The sequence below is a fragment of the Pyxicephalus adspersus genome, chromosome 8 (genome assembly GCF_032062135.1).
Source record: "Pyxicephalus adspersus chromosome 8, UCB_Pads_2.0, whole genome shotgun sequence".
Classification (NCBI taxonomy): Eukaryota; Metazoa; Chordata; class Amphibia; order Anura; family Pyxicephalidae; genus Pyxicephalus; species Pyxicephalus adspersus.
In genome coordinates this window covers 5,779,789-5,802,874 of record NC_092865.1, presented here as the reverse complement: position 1 = coordinate 5,802,874, position 23,086 = coordinate 5,779,789, and the positions used below count along the sequence as shown (strand labels likewise).

Here is a 23,086-nt window from a genome sequence, read left to right as displayed (position 1 = left end):
AGAGAGAGTGCTACAATAAAAAAAGGGAAACACTAACTGGAAATAGAAACTCATTGGTAATAAACTACACTGTCTCTTTTAGAGTGAGAAGGTGAGATTGACTGTCCCGAGGCTCATCCCTTCTCTCTTTTTATCATCCTGTGTTCTGACATTCTCAAATGATTTAGTTCTGACAGTAAAGATTATTTGACTTCTAGCTGAAGAGAAGGGGAGGGACAGAGAGATGAAAACTAACTGGAGACAAGCTAAAAAGTTTTATAACCGACCTGCCAAGGTCCATAAAAATGTATTTTCTAGGAATAGGGGCCAACACACCATATGCACCTGCGATTCTAAAAGAAGTACAGAGGGGTCCCTGGGACACCTTTATGACATCTGGTCCCTCATTCCTTGAGGTCCTAATATTATGGGAGTAGAAAAGCAAGAAATTCTAGGTCTTCTATATTCTATCCAAAACTGAAAAAAAAGGTTAAACGAGACCCTGTCCTTGCCTCATACTGTAGTTTCTCCCTCCATCCTACAGTAAATGGTCATTTCTGTGGTTATGTAGGGATTAGAGTAAGGAACCTCAGCGTGCATAGGAGGCATTTGACCATTATTTGTTTTTTTTACTATTATCATTAAACATTATTTATATAGCACCAACATATTACGCAGCGCTGTACATTAAAAAGGAGTGGCATATGACAGACAGATACAGACGGAGAAAAGAAGGAGGGGAGGACCCTGCCCCCAAGAGCTTACAATCTAAGAGGTGGGGGAAGTATCACACAATGTCCCTGATTTATTAAAGCTCTCCAAGGGTGTAGAGAATACACTTTCATCAGTGAAGCTGGGCGATCCAACAAATCTGGAATAGATCTGGGCCAGGATTCAAAACATTTGCTAGCAAATGACTGAAGAAATCCATTCCAGGTTTACTGGATCACAAGGCTTCACTGGTGAAAGTGTATTCTCTCCAGCCTTGGAGAGCTTTATTAAATCAAGCCCAATAGGAGGGGGATATGGAATGGTGGGAAGTAGTAAGGGTTTAGAAGACAGAAGAAGACGGGTAGGTGAGGTTGAAGCGTTGGGTTTTGAGGGCTCTTTAAATGAGCAGAGTAGGAGCAAGCTGAATGGGATGGGGAGACCATTCCAGAGAGTCGGGGCAGCTCTAGAGAAGTCTTAAGGCTGTGCGTGTGACCAGGTTATAAATGGGGAAGTCATAACATCCCGAAATTGCTGAAGTCTGACATGGGTTGCAATGTGTATTATATATGAATTATGTAAGGACACTTCCTCTCCATTATATAGGAGTTCTGTAGCCTACACGGGAGAACTGGGTAGGTCTGATAATATTGAGATTTCAGTGCACATTAATTTTACAAGCTTTTAGGAAGTTTTCAAAAACATATTTAACCGGACAAATAGACTCAAATAGGAAATATGATTGGAGTTGCACATCTAGCATAGGGCTGCAGTGTCCCTACTGGCCTGTGTTTGTGCATTTGATATCTCAGGGCTGTCACGGCTGACAAGTAAACACAGGAACCTTGGTGCAGATGGGACACTTGGTAAAATGATCATCTGATATGGAGCCTCTGCAAGTTCATCTATAGATCAAACCCGGGGCACGGCTTCAGGAATGTGACTTTCTATAATTAGCTGCCACCATAACAACCCATCAGCCTGCTGGTTTATGTGCGGAGGAAGTAACATCGCTGGAAGATTATCGGCTCTCGCTGGAGAATACAATGTGGGGCTGATATATGGGAGGCCATACCTAGCAGAGGCTTCCTGTACACAGACTTTATTCAATCACATGACACCTTCAAGTCTATGGCTGGCCCAAAAAAAAAAAAAAGCTTCACCACTTTACCCTTGTGTCTGCTATATAAGAAGCAATAAATGCAGCTCTGCATTCATTAATACAGCATTATTAAACTGTAATTATATAGCGCCAACATATTGCTCAGCGCTGTACATTAAACAGGGGTTGCCAATGACAGATGCAAACAATGGCCCTGATTTATTAAAGGCTCGAGTAGATACACTTTCATCAGTGAAGCTGGGTGATCCAGCAAACCTGGCATGAATTTCAACTTCAAAGTCATTTGCTATTTGCTACAGGGTTCTCCCCAGGCCCTTTTAGCTGGGCGCACCACCCGGCACTTTTCAGCACCCACCCGGCTGTTTTTCGGTGGTTACTAAAGAGTTTGGTCACAATACAGGGGCTGCCACCCACCTACAATTTCTTCCCACCCGGCTTAAAAAAATGTCTGGGTTGGGTTGTGCTAGCAAATGTTTTGAATCCTGGACCAGATCAATTCCAGGTTTGCTGGATCACTCAGCTTCACTAATGAAAATGTATCCTCTCCAGCCTTGGAGGGCTTTAATAAATCAGGCCCAATGACAAAGGAGGAAGAGAAAGAGAGGACCCTCCCCAGAAGAGCTTACATGTATATTTGAAATGCAAGCAGTGTGTATACCTGAGTTTGACCTAGTATTAACCCTTTTGCAGTCCCAGCTTAGATTGGGGTTGGGATAAGCAGCACTCAGTTGTGTCATAGCAATTATGTGATAGCAAGGTGCATTGAAAGATCAGATATGAACTCATTAGTGTGCTGCTTATCCTTTTCCTGTCCAATCAAAGAAAGGGGAGGGACAAGACCTGGAAAGTGTTTATACCTGCAGCAGAGAAAAAGCAGGCCTCCTGCCCTCCAAGAAAGGGCTGCCCCTTGTGGTAGGGCTCTGTAAACCTCAGGACTTGATAGACAGAAATACAAACCCTTCGGTGGTTAAAGCAGTTTCTGTACATGTATTTCACTTCCGTATTTGGCTGTTTGCCTGGAGTTCAGATTTAAAATAAATTTTGGTAGTATTCTCAATTAAAAACTTTCATCCTTCAGTTCCAAGATTCACCTTATGACATTCATACACCTCAGTAGCAATACGAAGGGGCAGACATTAGGGGGTGAAGAAGAACATGGATAAATGTAATCTAATTTTCATGTGCTACTTTGTAAATTTATTGAAAGAGAACTGGCTTAATACAATAAATAAAAGGGGCCAGATGGCGCTTTCATTCCCCGGAACGCTGCAACGTTTGATTTACCAACATTTAGTAAAATGTAAAATAAAACGGCTCTATAAAATGATACCAATGCATTAGTAACCCGGCATAAATACTCTGATCCTAATGTATTCAGGATTCAAGAGATGAGGCATTAGAGAAGAAACATTATGTTGTACTAATAAACTTTTTTTTAAGTACCTAGGAAGTAGATAAAATACACCAGGGCAAACGGGAGAACCTAAATAACAAACAGTCTAACTATTCATTCTACAAAAACTGTACTTGTAATAAATAAATCCATCTGTCTCCACTGGCAGAAAAAACTTCTAAATACAAATTATAATAGTCAATACAGACTGATAACATTGCCAAGAGGCAGCCTATCTGCTGATTATATATTGATGACATCACTGGGGATGCAGCCTATCCACTTACCAAAGCTTGGTGACATCACTGAGAATGTAGCCTATCCCGTCTAGAAACTGTTGACATCACTGAGAATGAATGCCACCTATGACTAGAAATTGAAGACAACCATTCCTATTCAAACATCAAAGACTAGGTACTTAATGGTGATAACTAAAGATGTGGTTTAGCATGTGGACTTCACGTAGTGTTGTCACTTTAGAATGAGGCCTATTCATTCACTAGAGACCAATGACATCACTTAGAATGCAGCCACAAGAGATTGGTTACATCACTTCATATTATGCCTATCCATGTACTAGGGGCTATTGACATTCATTCATAAGGGACCAGTGACATGAATAAAAATGCAGCCTATGCATTGGCTACAGACTGATGACATCACTGAAATTGCAGCCTGTTCATTCCCTACAGACTGATGACATCACTAAGAATGCAGCCTATCGATTCACTGTAAATTGATGACATTACGAATAATGCAGCCTTTATTTTAACTACAGATTGATGACATCATTGAGAATGCAGCATGTCCATTCTCTACATACTGATGACATCACAGAAAGGGCAGCTGAGCAATTCTCCACAGACTTATGACATCCCTGAGAGTGCAGCCTATCCTTCCACTACAGACTGATGACATCACTGGGAGTGCAGCCTATCCTTCCACTACAGACTGATGACATCACTGAGAGTGCAGCCTATCCATTCACTATAGACTGATGACATCAACGAGAGTGCAGTCTATCCATTAACTACAGACTGATGACATCACTGAGAGTGCACCCTATCCTTCCACTACAGACTGATGACATCACTGAGAGTGCAGCCTATCCTTCCACTATAGACTGATGACATCACTGAGCGTGCAGCCTATCCTTCCACTACAGACTGGTGACATCGCTGAGAGTGCAGTCTATCTATTCACTATAGACCAGTATCACCCCCGAGGTCCCCTATCCATTCACTTGGGCCGGGTGACATCACTGACAATGCGGCTTTGTCAACCAGGCATTGAGAAAGGAATCAGAAGGCAGAATATGTCATAGAAAAGGCTGACACGACATGAGGAAGGATAAATATTAGACAGACAGCCTAATTGTTGTCTTAGTTTGTTCTGTCCTCTTTTCGCACCGCACTATAGACACAAAACGTGTGGCGCTGACTTCAGAATTAGCAGCGTGGGCCTCTATTGACCGTCTAATTATGCCAGGTTCCATTTATAAACACGGCTAAACCACTAAGTTTATGGAGACTTTTTGTGCAGCTTTAATAGGATATTGATCGAGAGCGAGCTCTGAGTGGACTGCCATTGAATTGTGTAATGGCGTACAAGAGGCAAGGTCACTGGCGCTGCACATTCCCTGGCTGCAGGCGATTTTTTATTAAAATCTTTTTTCTTCCCCTCTAATATCCCGGCACAAATAGCTCTCTTTCTAGTAGCTGATCTTAGCACACAGGCTATGGGAACCATATTTCACTGCCGTGTCCTGAACTGGCAGCAAGATGCTAATTCCCTATTGGATTAGCACTAACAGATGATGTACAGAGAACAGATATCGGAGATTTATTTGACGGAAGGATGGTTGTACAGGCTTACCGAAATTTACATCATTCTGCTGCGTCCTTTAGCTGAAGAGCACCTGTCATTTACAAATAAATGATGCTGTGAAATAAAGTAGGTTGGAGAGATTGACCATGTAGGAAGCTTTTATTGTATTTCGGAAATGTCAGGTTTAAAGTCTCTACAAATCTCTACAGACTGAGGACACTTAGACAGATGAAAGTAGGACAGGTGTCCCCATTGGCAGAATTAGCTTCACCTTTTCTTCGGGTGGCAACTTCAAAATCTTTTATTTTCCATCACTTTCTTAGACAATTATTAATATTGCAGTATTTTATTCTCTATTTTTGCATCTTTCATTGAAACTGTGAAAAATAATTTATTGGAAAAATATGGGTAAATACTTGGAGAGGATATAAAAAAGATATAGCCATATATAAGTAGAAGTGAGATCATCACTGCACATAACCTGTGATTGGAGGGGAATGTGGGAGGGGCCAGCAGGCAGGCCCATTACAGGCTGCTTTCAGATAATAGCTGAAGAGGGTGGATACCAGACCAGTCCCCTAGCACAAGAAGAAAGAGGTGCAGTGACTGGTCTTTAATACAGGAAGTTTCTGTACAGAGGCAATATTGTGACCTTGGCCTGCTTTGTGCATTTCTTCCAGATCTGTGCAGGTGGCTCAGTGGTTAGCACTCTGACCTTTGAAGTGCTAAGTCCCAATTCAAATCTCAGCATGGAGTTTGCAGGTTCTCTATGTTTCCCCCAGGTACTCCAGTTTTCTCCCACATTCCAAAAACATGCAGTTAGGTTAATTGGCTTCCCCCTAAATATGACCTAAGACTGTGGTAATGACATGTGACTATGGTAGGGATATTAGATTGTGAGGGACAGCTAGTGACATGACTATGGACTTTGTACAACGCTGCGTAATATGTTGGCGCTATATAAATACTGGATGATAATAATACACATGGCTCTAGTATTTTGAGAACATTTGCTGATTCTGTCTTGCTTTAAAATAATGCCCGGTAAAAACGACTTTCCTTGTTCCGGCACTTCCTCTTATAAGGTGACAAGGATCTACCCCTTTTCTGTATTGTTATATGCTATCCCAATTGAAACTAAAAGTGATCATTTCAAATCACATTATACAGTGTTGTCACCATCATGGAAACACGATTCTAAAAATGCCATACAGTTGTCATTGGAGTAAACGGGAAATCAGCAGCACTGATGCAACAGAAGATGAAAACAACTATATTATTTATCAAAAAATAGAAATTGCTTACAATACAAAGTGCTTTAGCTAAATAAATGCCATTCACTTAGTGCTGACGTTTATTTTAATTTTAACTCACAACATTTTGAGCGCGTATTGCAGAATTCACTTTACCGCCATTCTCCATGGGTGGTCGTGATCCGATAAAAGGGAATCAGAGTTTTCCGACCTTTTGGTGCACATCTGAATCATATCTCAGACATTGCTGACTCATTAGTAAAATGTAAAACAAAGAGAAGACTGTTAAATAAGAACCAAATGTGCTCCATACTGCGCTTGTCCTGATTTGACCGCATATGACTTTGAAAGCGGGACAAAAGGTTCTGATGGGCTTAATATATTACTTGTGTGAGTACAGTTTTATCTTATCTTAGCTACATGAACACCAGACTTGGCACCTAAATAAGTTCTGATATAAAACAGGCCTGGTATAAGGTGAACGGAGAATTCTGTGCCCTTATAGAATAGAAGAAACTTAAATCTCGCTTCTCAAGGGAGGCTTAAAAAGCAGAACAGACATCCAGAACCTCACCACTATCCCTGGATCTCCCCTCTGGCCTGGTGATTTTGCTAGACTAGGCTTACAAGGTAGGCGATTATTCCTGGAGCAATTACAAAAACACTCAATGGAATATTATAGCTGATGAGGTATTGTTTCAAATCCTTTCTACTCTGGTCCAATGCACAACATTTAAAAAAAAAAACTGGCCCAGCCTAATATTATTTTTTTGTTGACCCATATTTGCCATCCACCATTCCCTTTTGGTTATGAAGACAGAAGGTCTACTGCTGCAGTCCAAACTGCTTCATATGGAGATGAAGAAAGGGCAAGCTTTTCTGTAGCCATTTCCTAGAGACTGGTGACATCACTGAGATCTCCTATCCATACGCTAGGGACCAGTGACATCACTGAGAATATAGCCAATCCCCTCACTACTGAACGGTGACATCACTGAAAGTGCACCCTATCCATTCACTATGGAACGATGACATCACTAAGAATGTAGCCTATAGATTCACTAGAGGATCTCTAAGGCTGGCTATTCATTCATCCAGGTTGCTTGTTCTGAAGATGACAACATTTCTCCCCATTACAACAGTACATTGACTGGGTGTTGTCACCCTAATTTGGGAAGTATTACCAGGAAAAATATTATGCACAAATATGCCAAAAAAGCAAAGGGAATGAAGCCACCATATCTGAAGGCTGGTATAATGCAGTACAGGACATGGGCAGGAAACAAACAATGAATCAGTTCAGGATTCACCAGGTTTTCAGGAAGGTCTGTACAGAACCCTGACAGTCCCTCCTACCAGCCATGATTTGATTGGATCACAAGCAGTGATGATGTAATTAAAAATAAATAATTAGCATGTTGATGGAGGGTGGGAGAGAGCTTGGAAGCCAAATCTAAGCATATTATCAGCTTTATTAGCACAGACCAACCAATAAATGTCTGTGTACCGTCGCCCTACCCGACCAGTTAGTATGCAGGACGCACACGGAACATCTGTATACCGTAGTCATTTCCGTCTCAGGAACCTCTGCTTTATAGATGAATGTGAAGAGCGGAAATTAGCTCTGGGATCTTATATTTATACCTCATATGAGGTCACACAAAGCCTATTTGCTGCCGTTCTCATCTAACGTAATAAATTTTCAAGCAATTATACAACTTGACTTTATACGGCACCTGTAGAGGTCACAGTGTAGTATATACTATCCCTCTTTTTCTGGAGTTCGATCAAATCGAGGGCTATACTATAATGGGGGTATCTGTGTAGGGTGCAGATGTCAGAAATAAGGAAACTGCAATCCACAGGCAATCAATGTGTTGTAAAAAGTTGTTCAATTCATCAGCTAATCTTGTACTATTGAATATTTGATGTCTGTTTTCACAGCTTCTCTTTATACTCCTGACCAACAACACAGTGACATAGATTGGAGCACTAATGATTTCAAATGCATCATCAGGGGGACCAACTTTTAGGTTTACAGCCAATGGTTGTGCCTTGTTAAAGAAGAATTATTGGAAATGCAAATAAATGATAACCACACCTGTGAAAATCTTACCTTTCCGGCAGAAACCAAAAATTCCAGGAGGTCAGTCAAAAATTCCTTAGGTCAGTCACATGACCAGTGAGGAGGCAGTGGTCATGTGGTTTCTGCCAGGAGAGCATTAGCATTCAAAAAGAGTGAACCAATCAGACTTCTCCTGGGAAATGATCCTCCTTTAAGAATTAAATATTGGGTCATTTGAGTTGCCGCTGAGGAGAGACCCATTTTCGGGGATGTGATCAGCTGCTTTGAGAAGAAACTTTTGTTTTCTTTGAGAATACTAAGTAGAAGGCCCAGTGGGGTAATTGGGCAACATGAATGAATGAATTTGTTGGGGAAATAAAAGGTTGCAAGGTATACACTGCAAGTGGAATGTGTTGTTACTTTTATGTGGATGTAAACTCCAACTGGAGGACATTTAGTTTACTAAAACTTCATGCAGGAAAAGGCATAGGGGGGTGCAAAGTGTCTGCACGAAAGCTCTGCACCCTCCTAAGCTAAAAGGGTCTCCAAGTCGATTCTGCAATAGGACCCACTGTTGGCTACATCCCCCACTGTCCCCATGTATCACAAACTATTGTTTTTACCCTATACAAAGAAGTGACTAAACATGGCCCTTTATGGCAGGATCAGGTATTTAATAGGTAAAAGCTACAGATTAAAATGAGATTGAAAACAAAATTTGGAATTAACTTAGAGGGGGTTTTGGTATTTAGATCTACTTGGTGTGCAGGTAATTGTGTTCTCCTAGTAATGTGTTTTGTGATCTTATAATCAATCCCAGGGGGTCAGCAATTGTCCTGCGCCCTGAAAGCATTGCAAGGCTTGCTACATTTATACATGAAGGCATTTTTCCAACGCAGCCAACAGTGACCTTAGCAGAGCAGACACAGCAGATGGGTTACCCAGAGACACCCAGGTGATCCTATTGCTTTTTTTGTTATAAAAAAATATGCACAAAGACTGATTTTGATAGGTGGTGCGAGCCTCAGCCAGGGCTGTCTGTCTTACGTTTGGGCAGAAGGCAATCGATAGGCCTTTGATCAATCGAGCAGGATGGCGAGAGGTCCTCCTAATTCATTGTGTTTAGTGAATATTGACAAGCTGGCAGAGATCGGCTTGCGCTTTTGTCATTCATACTGATGACATTAGCACTCTGCAAAGGTCAAACAAAAAACTCTGCTCCGCTGGAGTTTCAGAGAAGAGCGACCGCAGACCCAAAGGGGTAAAGTTTTACAATGGATGTGCTGTACAAAAATACAAAAGTTGTACTGATGATGTTACGTGCAGCAGCCAACAACATGGCAGCTTTGATTTTTCTGGTGCATGTTATGTATCTGCTAAGGTGGACTGAATTGATGGAAAACACGGCTTTTCCCTGTGCAAACTTGTTTATTCAAATGAACGATAATGAAATGAAAAGTATTTGTGTTCATGTAACAATATTTCATGCAACTAATGGCTTAAGGGGCTAAAAAGTGTGGTCCTCCATGGGTAGCCATTGACAAACAGATGCCTGTTCTCTATAGCAATGGGATTCATGCCTCGACTCACTCGATGGATTTAGGCAGAGCATACAAGGTTAACATCCTAATTTCTTCTTTTCACCAAGAAGAGGAGGGAAAGATTGGCAGGCTGTCCAGAGAGTTTTCAACAAGTTCGACTCACAGGAGTGCTGATCATCGACCTCTAGGTTAGCTCTACATGACCCAATCCTGCCTTGCCCATGGGAACGAGACGGAGAAATTTACAGCCATTGTTATGCTGGCTGCACACTGGTAGATACAAACCTTCGATATAACAAGGAAATTTGATCGATCTCTCTCATGTGCTGCTTTCAACCGCTTTCCAGAAATCATTTAGCAGTAGGATTCAGAATGGCTGTGATTGAACACAGTGGAGTTAAGTGCAAAGTGAACCTGGCTTAAGTAAAAAATATTTGGACAGCTGCTGAAAATGCTGCCAATTGGAAAATTCTAGTTGCCTGGCTGTTGTGCTAACCTTCTGACTTCCAGACTTTGAGTCACTAACCTAGAACAAATTGGCAGATAAGGAGTGAAAGGTCCTTTTTTGGCATCTTTGGTTTGGATTGTATTCTCAAAGTTTGAAGCAAATGGGTGACCTGCATGAGTGACAGCCATGTCATGTGTGTGATGGGTCTGTACTAAATCTATGCAAACATCAAACTTCATATAGTGGACATTTGCACAGTAGCTTTATAGGGCTCTGCTTGTTGTTCATAGAGGATTGATGTTACCAAGGAAGATCTAATCTCTCATCTTATGGTACCCAATACTCAGGAGGTGGTATAGTACAATATTTTTTACAGCACTATGGGGTAGGAGGGAGAGCATAAAAATCGTCTGTGGCTGAAGAGAGAATAAAAACCATTTGCTGGGGCCAGCAGCATGGCAGGAGACTTTTTCAACACTCTGAATTGACCAATGAGTCACTAAAACCCAAAAACAGCCAGCAGAATTATGCCCATATATGTGTGGGTTATATTTTGCACCTCTTACAGGAACAACCTTGATGAATGTCATCGGACAATGGTAGAAAGACTTACTTTGTGATACTCGGACGAGTTCTGTAACGCTGAAAACTCCAGAAGTCACAAAACTGTCTTGGAAGCCCAAATGTCCTGAAATGAAAGTTAAAATGCAAATATTATTTTATTATCATGCTTGTTTACAGTGACTTCTTAACAAGTTATCATGCAGTTTGGTAAAAACAGCTTTGTGTTACTATAGAGCATCATGGTAGTGTGAGTGTTATGCTTTAGGTAAACCTGTGTCTAGGCTCACAACTTTGAAATAATATGAGTAAAGATGTGCCTTAAGCCTCATAGTTATATATCTGCAGTGTGAGATTATCCAGGTCCCTGGTGTCTTTGCCTTCTAGTCTTAAAGATCTGTAGTGAGTTTGGTCACAACTAACCTGCTCACTGTTCTTCTTGCTGGAGGGGAAGCTGTAACTGAGGACTTCCAGTGCAAGGATATCCCTGCTTCTACTTTAAATATTCTGTGAATTTGTGCTTTCACCAGCACCTTTTCCGGCTGTCTCTTGATACCCATCCAACCAGTCCTCCGATCACCATTTATCAGAGAGAGCTCTGGCATGAGGAAGGAAAGCCATGTCTCTACCTAAATCTGCTGCAATTAGACCACAGGAAATACTGGTGGCTGATTTTTTGTCCTCTACTCGCCTATTTGGGCACAGCTTCCACAGCACAGGTCCTTTTTTAATTATATTATAAAACAAAAGCCCATACATATGTCACCATGTAATCTTCTAGCCCGATATCGGAAAAGGGGAAGTGTAAAGCAGTACTTTATGTGCTTATCTGACACCCTAATACACCCTGCGAGCAGCAATGAATTGGTTAAACATTTGCTTAAAGAAAAGGTATTGATTTTCATAAATGGACGAGGAATGAAAAACAAAATGCACCAAAGAACCGCGGCCCTGAGTTATTGTGCGGTTTTTCGATTTAGAAGATTCGAAGAGGAGGATAACACATCTGCACCTGGTGGATTCCTTAATGCATAGGCAACTTAACAGGAAATGTGAAACACGCTCGGTTTTTAATACGCCGTTACCTTGGATAACCTCAACTGACTGCTAACATATGAGCAAAGTAGAACAGTACGAAGGTATCCTTCGAGGAGTGCTGAGATCTTTGGAAGATTTAGAGTTCTTGCTCTTAAGGAACATCTGATTGGGATTAGGCAGAACCGAGTTCCAACCAAACAAAATGGAGAGACCCCCGTCTCTGCATCTGAGGTTACACTAGGGAAATCTTACAGGAACAGCTGTTACACACACAGTGAGATCTGCGCATAGGAGGGACGGCACGCAAACACCTTGTCTTCCCAATTTTGACAAGTACAGTTTTTTTTCTCTGGAGCCAGTGTCACAATATACTGTATTAAAAATTGCAACTTTTATTCAATGAACAGCTTCATCTAGCAGGTAAAAAAGGTGGGTGATCAACTAAAAGTGATCTACTCCCAACCCCTCTAATACCAACAAAAGGAGGCTTTCCTATACTAAGCATTCCGATTTTAAAAATTATGGAGGATCCTCGTATCTCAAGAAGAAGTGCATGTCAACCCTATCTACCCTTTCGAGGTTTTGCTTATATACTATAGCAATATTTCTCAACCAGGGTTCCTGTAGAGGTTGCTGGGGGTTCCTTGAGCAATGAGCCTCTCAGGTCAATTTACCAGACCCCAATGAACTTTTTGGCTATCTGTAAGGTTGACATTTTTCCCAATGGCCAGCAATGTAAGAAGCATTTTTTACAGTTATCACTACGCTAATATACGGCGAGCTAAGGGTATAGAAATTATAGTAGGGGGTCTCTGAAGACCCTAAAGTAATTATAAGGGTTCCCCTATTTAAAGAGGTCAAGAAAAGCTGTTCTATACCGTACACTCTTTCTTTCATTTTTCAAGTGACTATTGAGTTCTTAAACCCTCGATTCCATTCTGCTCTTCCTAAACCCTAAAAAGTTGTTCCTGTATTTTAACCCTATAATGCAAGACCCATTTGATGAATTATCCCTATTGGTTAAAAAAGATCACTAAAAATCCAACCAATTAGGGGCTTCTAGTTGCCTCTTTATCGGGGCTAAAATAATTACAAGCACTAAGTTATTATAAAAAAAGAAATGTATGGTCAATCTTCCGAAGCCAATGGCACACCACAGAAAAATAGAAAAAAGAACCCCAAAGAAAAGCAATATTAAGTAACTTTGGATACTGTAGGAGGTGGGTTATGTGAAGCAGGGATAAAAGCAGAGGTTTCCCCCAAGTTAGCAGAAAACATACAATCGCAGCATTTTCCACCAATACGCCCGCCGTCTATTGTGCACTCCTTTCAAGGCACTCTGCCTTGGATCCAGCGCAAAGATCTATTCAAAGGATCCCAGAATATTTCTGCTGGCAATCAAAAGGGAATGAATTATCCCATCCACAGCATGTCGTGTCTGCACAATGCGGCCGACACATTTAAGACTTTAAATTCGTGTAATACAATTCTAGGCTGGGTCCTTCGCGATGAAAAGGCAGAATGGGTGTTATTGAGGAAGAGAAAAAAGGGGGTAATATCTGACAACTGAAATCAGCACAACCTTTTCAAAGGCACCGGTCATGGATGACTGTCCTCTGACCCCGAGAGATTACGTGCTGATTTCCAGAACAACAGCTGGAAGTGGCTGTGTATGAATAGTAAAGTCCATTCGAAGGCCTCCTACAAAGCGGCTGACGATTCCGGGCTCGATCTGCCTATTTGGGGAAGGAAGAATTTCCTGCTCCTGGCTTCTTATCATTAAAGCTAAACTCCAAGCAAATGTTTTTAGTTCAAGTGCATGCAGTGCAATTTGTGAAAACTTTTGAGTAGATTGAGAAAGGGGAAATTTTTGTTGTCTGCGTCTTGCTGGGAGACTGCCCTTTAACATTCATAGAGATGCAAAAGGAAGTGAAGAAGAAATTATCTCCAAAATGAGGGCAATTTCCCTCCTGGAGAACATCTCTAGCTACATTGGAAGATTTTTCCTTACTCCCAAGGAAACTCTCCAAATTTTTCTATTTTCTCTTACTGTATCCCTACTGGATGAACTTTTCCCTAGTGGTTAAACTTGATTGAAACTTTTTCAACCTGACTTATTATGTAACTATATGTAACGTTGTCTGTCTCTGTGACAATGTTCCCAGGAAAAATCCCTGATGAGGGCACAGAAGGGAATACATCTTGAAAAATAAAACACAATCTTCCCCTAGCCTTTGCATGCACTTTTATACTAAAGGAGTAAATGCAATTTTATATACAGCTGGTATAAGTACCTTTATTGCCCTTTATATAGGCTTTTTATGATGAATGTCGGGCCATCTAGATGTTATTACACTGCAAAGTGCTATCTAATGCTGGTAGGCTTTGTACTACAAGACTGGCGGAGCAAAATTTAAAGGAAAGGGTTCTAGCTTTTTAATGCCACTTGAAGAGATGCCCTTAAACCAAAAACAGCTTGTAGTAAATCGCCACATTCAACTGGATTTGTTTTTGTGATGTTGAAGACGTTTCGCAGCGTATCTATGCTGCTTCTTCAGTTCTGAAAAATCAGAAGGCAAGTATATTTGCCCCACCTTGGTCAATCTCTTTACCACCCGGATAATTCCCATCAACTCGGCATATCCACATACACGCAGCTATCGAGCTCCTGGCTGACTTATAGCACACTGATAATTCACAGCCGGTGTCACATTAGCCTGTCTATTCTCTATCTAATATTCCATTTGTCCCCACAATAAATTTGGCTTAAATACAGTTTGTTAGAGCTAAACTAATAAGTGCGAAGGAATTAATTACTATTTTACCAATATATCTGTCACTTGAGTTGGCATCGATTTGCAGCTACGTACCAAGTGGCAGTAGTAAACGAGGAGCAAATATTTTATGTAGAATGCCAAATGTATGCTTCCAAGCAAAGTACCGCTATAAAATTACGGACTGAAGTTAAAAAAAAAAAAAATAACAGTTTGGGCTGTTAGCGTAAAAAATCATTGTAGCAATTGAGGCGTCGCAAGGTTACAGTTAAAGATCTGAGTGGGGTCATTCACTAAATCACTTTGACTTTTACAACAGAATATTGGCTTTTAATAGCGCCGCAGCAGGAGTCGGGTCCAGGCAATCCAAAAAATAGAGAGATATGTGCAAAGCATCTAAATAGGAAAATTAAAGCAAGATTAGGGGAGAGAAGAAATTTAGTTGATGTAACTGTCCAGTTCCTGGGGAGGGGTGAATAATTCTGAGAACAATGATGTCTGTGTCTGTGAATGTATTCACACACGGTATTCTTTTATAACTGAATGTAGCTTTGGAGTAATGCTGCTAAGTTTACTGGTCTTCCTAGGACACCAGAATTGCAATATCTGAGTTCCCAGCTCCACCCACCCTCTGAAAATAGAACAGCCATCCGAAGCACTCAAAATGCAATGCACATTTTAGATAAAAATTGCTCGCTTGTAGTGTGTTTGAGCTATTTAGTGTTAAAAAACACAACCCCAAAGTGACAACAAATGCAACCAAACTCTGTATTCCCATCCACCCCAAATTATACAACTGCAAATTCAAAAGTAGCTGTACTGCTTGATTGGATGCTTTACATTAAAAATAACAAAATGGAACTGCAGGGGCGGGACTTCAGCCCACCAGCACCATACACAGCAAAATATCCTTTGTACTTGGTGAATGGATACCTTTATATACCCATATTCATAAATCATAAGAGCAATTAATTGAATGGAAGTTGTAAGAAACATGTACATTTACATAATGAACTCACTGGATTAAAGCGTATGTAGTAAAGCAAAGATTTTGAATAATTTGAAATACCAATTAACACTTAGAGGAAGTGCTACCCTAAGAGGGACTTTTAAGGTGTGGTTAAAGGGTGGTCTGTGCTTTGTATTTTCTACTATATTAAGGGCCAAAGCCAACAAAAGATTTTGACTAAGTTGGAGGGAGTAAAATGTTAAATGTTAAAGTAAAACGCACTGGGGGGGTTCTTTCACTTCCTGTCCTTAAGATGAAACTGGAAATAAGAAGAAATCCCATCAAAAAGATGGGAAAAGAAAGTGGTCAGAATTTGTACCCCCTAGATGAATAACTCTTATTTCTTGCATCGGTGTCATCAGTACAATTTTGGGTTTCCCCAGTGGCATTGGTTGCTAGGCTGAAAATGGGTAAATCTTCCCAATGAAAACGGGCAATAAAATTTTCCTTTTGAATGAGACCATCAAAGACATCCCCAGTATAAATTTCCTGACAAAAGAATTTGCAGGCATAGCGCCCCCTGCATATAAAGTAAGAGGGGTGTATTATATTGAAAAAAATGTATCTTTGGGATTCCTTTTAAATGTGAATGTACAATTCCTGGTCTATGATTGGCTGGCATGGTTTGAAAGCGGGCATGCACATCTAAAGGGCTGCTGGCAATGCCTTCTTTTCCAGGACACACTGCAGCTTATCTACTCCTCCGTTCCTCGGCTGCTTTTCCTTTTGTACATGTTTCCAGGCAATTCATAGAAAGCAAGTGCTGTGCAAAAATGATGACTGGGGACGTTGGCACTGAATCAAGCAGGTATGAGGTGTAACATAGCAGTTCTTTTATTTACTTTTTATCAAAAAGGAGACTTATCCTAAAAAAGGGACAATATAGAGTATGAAGGGACAGGGAGATTCGGGTCCTAAAGAGGGACTCCTTCCTCCCCAGCAGTGACAGATGGGTCTTCTGTAGGCTGAATCTATTTCGGATCACCTTGATGTCTGTAATATTGGTGTTAATCTTTAGGAAAATTTTAATCATTAAATGCAAATTATAATCCATGAATACCTACAAAAATGCAGCTGCACCAATAGGGAGGTCAGGTATTGCTGAAATTTCAACATTTGGGGTTTATGCAGATTGCAGCCTAAAGCCTTTCCACAGTGCAAAGTGATGAAAGTGAATATCAGTGTGACAACTTTTATAAATAGGCCCCATCTGGACTAGAATTAGGCTTTAGAAGAAGGCAATAGTTCCTTGAGTGGCACCTTAAAGCGGATCTTAACTCAAGTCTTGCCAAGGCAATCAAGACTGAATGGGAGCACAGAGCCTCCCGGGATACCTACGTCATGCATCCAAGGAGGCTCTGGGTGCTCTTTTTGCGCATGTCCGATCTTGGGCATGCGAAGGGGAAAGAGATGCCAATTTCACACAACTGCAGTGAGATCGGTCTCTTTTTTTCACCTTTACAGCTGGCTCAGTCATCCAATCTTGCACCTGCGCAGTGCCAGATAGGGTTACATAGCAAGAAGACCAGGAAAGAAGAATGAAGATGGCGGACGCTGGCGCTTTCTTAGCGCCGGGACAAGGAAGAATTCTAAGAGGATGCGGGACCGGATGGAGGGAAGGTCCAGCGCAATCGAGGGATCTGCAGGATTAAAGGTGTCATTTTTTTTATTTTCACTTTAGTTTCGCTGACAGGCGATATCCTTTTTGCAATAAGCATTCGAACTGCCTGATCTATTGCTTGAGCTGTCAAAATTACTAAGCTGGATATGCTCAACTCTACATGGGTTGCCAGGATGCCCGGTACATCCTGGCTTTCCCTTTCCCAATGCCTGGACTAAATTAACTCCTCCGCACCTAACTTGAAATCTTCCTGCCCCGTGAATCAAGAAGGCTGAAGATTGCAACAAAGAAAGAAAAGAAGAAAGAAGAAGAAGGCACTGCCCTGCGACAGAACGGAGATAGTTAACTATAACAGGGTCTATTCCACTTTAATAACAACCCAGATACCAAAAGGTGTAAAGCTCAACAGCATTGTTTTTCAAATCTAAATTTTGTTGTACAAAGATGGCATCATGACTCTCAAAATGTGCTATATTTTACAGGAGTGGCATCATAATTCTGCAAATGAAACCTGTATCTATTGCAACTAACATCATAGTTCTCTGGATGTAAACTATATTGTACAGGAGTGACATAATTATTCTCCAGATATCAGCTGAAGTTTGCAGAAGTGACGTCTTAATATTAAAATATATTATTTTTGCATGATTGAAGTATCTTCTGATACAAGGGATATTTTGTATTTAGGGTATATTGGCGTTATATTTTAAAGATACAAGCTTCATTTACAGATGTGACATCAGAAAGCTCCAAGTACAAGCGATATTTTGTATGCAGCCTATGTGGGAACTATGTTTTATCCATACAGGTTGCAGTTATGGGGTCACTCCATATCTCTCCTGCAGAAACAGGGTGACATCATAACTCTCCAGATTGAATATTGGAGATATTTTTCAGTGACATCACCGCTCCATATACAAATAGGCACACGCACTTACATATTGTTTTTATCCATCTTTCCTATCATTACAGAGCTTTAGTGGACCGTTTACCCCACAAATAATATACTTGTGTGTCTGCGGTGTGACCTGAGCAGCCGGGTCTCACACTGTCTGTATTAGGAAACGGATTCCCCCACCGTCCGTACTGCACACAGAAAGGCGACGTATAGGAAGTACAAGCCACTTTGGCAGAGAGTGTTTCGGAAGATGCGAGAGGCAGCCGGCGCCAGGGTCATTAAACAAGATTGAAGACATCTCTTCTTCTTTCTCTCCATACACCGCCGTATTTAATAATACACAAAGTGCCGCATCACCACTTAAACTGTTATTTCGGAAATGTGTCTGCGCTGAGCATTGACAGAGGTAATGTAAGCTAGGGAGCTGACCCAGCGGCTGAGGCTGTCGGTGGAGTCTTTAAACAAACCTGTGGGCTAAAGAACTGCAAGTCCCAGCAAGCCTGCCTTGAATGCATCCTAAAGCTGATTTCCAGGCAAAATACCCGATCATTGGGAAGAAAAGGCAAAATACCTTTTTTACGTTCATCATGTTCTTGTCCTGAGTCTTCTTTTTGATTATGTTTACAGGAGGAATGGTCCTTCTTCAAGTTTGTCAACTCCACTACCTGTGTGACACAGACACTTCCTATTGGCTGCCAAGCGGTGGGATTCTTAAAGGCTCCAAAAGTACACGGCAGCCGTGGTATTAGTCCAAGGGACAGTAAAGGACTGGGTGGTGAGACTACATCTGCATACCAGTCCCCAGCAACCTGAACCTTGCTGACAAGTTGAGTATATGATCCTTTACAAGGTGCAAAATAGCAGTCGCAGAAAAGAGGAGGAAGCCTGCAGAAGGGATCATGCAAGTAAAAGTGCATTTTAATGACACCCTACACAAAAATGAGCATTTAACCCTTGCATTGCACTGTAAAGGCAATTTTGACTTATACTTGAAACTCCCTTTAAGGAAGAGCGACTAAACTAATAAGGAATGGAATGGAGCAGCTCAGCTATGAGGAGAGATGAGCTGAACTGATTCTTTTCTCCCTTGTGAAGGGACGTATAAGGGGGGATATGATCACCCTGTATAAATATATAAATGGTCCATATAGGGAACTCTCTTAACTATTCACTTTAGGATCGTTACAGTGGACAAGGGGGCGCTCTTTGCGTTTGGAGGAAAAGAAGTTTAAACCCGGGATAAGGAAGGGATTCTTCACTGTAAGGTCTGTGAAAATGTGGAATCGGCTCCCTCAGGAAGAAGTTTCAGCAACTACTATAGATTGCTTTAAGAAAAAGCTGGATGATTTCTAGAAGCACAGAATATAACTGGGGATTAAAGCTTTAACGTAAAGATAACCGAGACTGGTGATCCAGGGAACATCCGATTGTCTCATTGAATCTGGAAGGATCCCCCCCCCCCCTTTCAAGCAAATTGTACCAGGGGTTTCTTTTTCTTCCCTCTGGATCAACTATGTTCATAGGGTTTTATATCTGGGATATGTTTATTTCCCTAGTAATTGAACTTGATGGACTTTTTTCAACCTAACCTACTATGTAACTATAGAGTAAGATTCTCATATCTGTATGAGTCTGCTTGCTCAACATGCTCTCAGCTTGTTTAGCAGATCACCAATAAGACTCAAAGGTCCAAAACAAGGCAAAGTCATAATGATGGTGCCCCCCTAACACAGCTGGAATTTCCAAATTGTTGTTCATCTTGGAAATTCCAAAAGAATAAAATGAAACCACCATTTGGCTTTGTAATGGTCGTGGCAGTTAGGCAATGCTGGGAATTCTCTTGTCACCGAACAGTAAAAAAGTTGGCATATGATTCAACATTCCAGCTAACATCCAACTAAAAATCATTTCTGGTACGTGCTGACTTTTAAAGAAGCAACAAACTTTTATTTAAAAGGGAAAAATGTGTCCTATAAACTCCATTTTAACTGGCAGAGATCATCATTCAGGCACTAAGAACAATGGAAGATTAGTGATTGTGCTCTTTGTGTATGAACACTATCTGCCGTTATACTCACAACTAAATTACGGCTATTTGTTCACCAGTTCCAAAAAAGACTCCGGGAAAAGCGTTGATGTTGCTCCACTGAAGTCGACACTGGCTGGAGACACAATTCTACATTCGCGGGGGAGGGAGGGAGACAGGTGTTCAAATAACAGATTTTCGGAGCCAAAAACTAATTTCAGCCAAAATGAGATTTTCTCAGCCTATGTTCTGCAGCTGAATCCAGTCAGGAATAAACCGCTTTAGCCGTACAGTTGACCTAATTCAATCTCGCCAGCACCGTTCAAACAGAACACTGGGCTCGTCTGAAAAAACAGAATGAGGGTTCTAAAGATTATTCCAATATTGCTTGTTTATCAGAGATAATCCACAAGTTCAACAGCAACCCTGGTTAACATTTCGTGGGCAAAACCTTTTAAAAAGCCCATAGCAGCTGATGGAGAGGAGGGCTGCATCCATATTTTCAGCAAAATGTCCTTTTAGTGGGTCGGTATCAGTTACAACAAATTAGAACCAAACTGAACCTTGGTAATGGGTAATTAATGGAAAGGGTGAAAAGAAACAATTGTTTGGAAGGTCATTTAGGCAGTGTGCTGCCTGCTTCTACTATAAATCAACCTAAACCAAGTCCTACGATCTCAAGTCCCTGATGAAGGGGGAGAGCCTGAGCCCCTGAAACGCACCGGCTGTACTATGTTACCTTACTAAAAATAAAAATACAAAAATATTGTGGATTCTTAGATCTTTGATTATTAAACTTTTTACATGTTGCTCTTGAGCGTTGGGTCCCCTAGCCAAGTGCGTCCTGATTTTCTGCTACGCACACAAGTAAGACTTCTGTTGTTGGAAAGGATCGACAAAAGACTGAAAGATACACGAACGAGCGCTGTACATACAGCACCGTTCTGCTCCATGGAGAAAAGAGGGGGGAGAACGAGCGAGTGGCAAGTGACTGTCCTCCCTTCACTTGCATTGCGGTCGTTCGTCGCTCATCCTTCGTGGATCCACCAGGACAGATCCATGAACAGTGCTGGACGGCCACTGTACACACATCAGAGTCTCTTCCTATACTAGCCTGGGTGAGATTATTGGATGAGAATCATCTGACGTGTGTACATAGCCTTAAACTTTGGGTTCCCTAGCGAAGAGCCTCGCAAGAGCTGTTGTGCTCCACAAAACCTCAACTTTCTGCAATTATGAATTGCGAAATTATGAATTATGAAATCCAGCACTTCTACCACCTCTGGTTACCAACCAGATCAGCTAAATAAAGGTCCAATGCAGAGTTTCTCAACCAGGGTTCCTCCATAGGTTGTAAGGGGTTCCCTTGATCAATGAGCAATTTGTGCCTCTCAGGTCAGTGTAAGTGATCTTTCTGGCTATCTATAAGGGTGATATTCATTCTTCCCAATGGCCAGCAATGTAAGAGAAATTCTTCCCACTGACCACCACACTAGTATACTGTGAGCTGTGGATATAGTAATTATAATAAGGGGTTTCTCAGGACCTTGACGTTTTTTCAAGGCTTCCCCCACGTTACAAAGATCAATAAAGCCTGCTCTATAGTCCGTCTCCACCTTTATCCATAACCTGAATGTAATTTAGGTCCCACGGCCCTTTAAGACTCTTCTTCCCCCTGTGACCACAATGAAGGAACTTCCTTTATAAGAGTTAACTTAAGAAAATATTGGAATGTCAATGATGCCTTTTGCAAGTTGAGTCTTATAAGCGGAAAGCTGTAAAACCGGTCCGTTCAGCTGCTGCTGAATGCTAAGGAGAACAAAAGAGTTTTATGTTGCTGACCGGGCTGCGGGCTCGGAGTTCTCTCAAATTCTGCTGATTTTAATCTCGCTCACTCTTGGTTTTGAAGAATGGGCTGAGATGAAACAGATAATCCGGCCATCAGGTCAGATGAAAATTCAGGTTACAAGAATCGGCGAAGTGAGATCGAATTCTGCTCGCCGGTACGTCTGCTTTTCTTTTTAGGTTACGGTCATGGATTTTGCTTTTTGTTTTATGTTTTCCTGGTGCATTAATAAAACAATTTTTATCATAAATCATAAAGTTTATTTATTGCAATTTAAACAAAAGTTATGAATAAATATTTAAACTGCTCACTGCATGATCAGAGCAAAATGTATTTCCTAGAAACAGGCACATGGGAAGAATAGCCCTAATTTATTAAAGTTCTCCAAGGCTGGAGAGGATACATTTTCATCAGTGAAGCTGGGTGATCCAGCAAACCTGGAATGGATCTAGTGACAAATAGCAAATTATTTTTAAGAAATCCATTCCAGGTTTGTTGGATCACCAAGCTTCACTGATGAAAACGTATCCTCTCCAGCCCAGAGAGCTTTAATAAATCAGGCCCAATGTCCTTCAACACACATCTGACTTTTTGCCCAGGGTTTCACTTTAAGTATAGTGTGATTCTTGTTGCATGTGCTAATCATTTTCCTTGATATTCCTGCACTCTGTTCCAAGGTCTGCAGAACTGCTCTTCCTATTATAAGGGGTGCCCACCATTCCTGCACTGAGTTCCAGGGGTTAAAGAACCAGTCACAATTGGTCATATGGTACAGGCTTTTACTTAAATTCCCCCCCTCTTATTGTGTGATACTTCCCCCACCTCTTAAGATTGTAAGCTCTTCAGGGCAGGGTCCTCTCCTCCTCCTGTGTCACTGTCTATATCTGTCTATCATTTGCAACCTCTATTTAATGTACAGCTCTGTGTAATATGGTGGCGCTATATAAATACTGTTTAAAAATATTAATAAAAATAA

At 41.2% G+C, this 23,086-nt stretch overlaps 1 protein-coding gene across 9 annotated transcripts in view; it reads right to left on the bottom strand.

The window, feature by feature from the left end:
• Positions 1–23,086, bottom strand: part of NFIA (nuclear factor I A) — a 320,673-nt gene that overhangs the window by 69,285 nt on the left and 228,302 nt on the right. For all 9 annotated transcript variants that reach the window (XM_072419379.1, XM_072419381.1, XM_072419384.1 and 6 more), the window contains exon 4: positions 10,951–11,025. In XM_072419379.1, the coding sequence (XP_072275480.1) occupies positions 10,951–11,025 (75 nt within the window). The remainder of the gene's footprint in view (positions 1–10,950; positions 11,026–23,086) is intronic.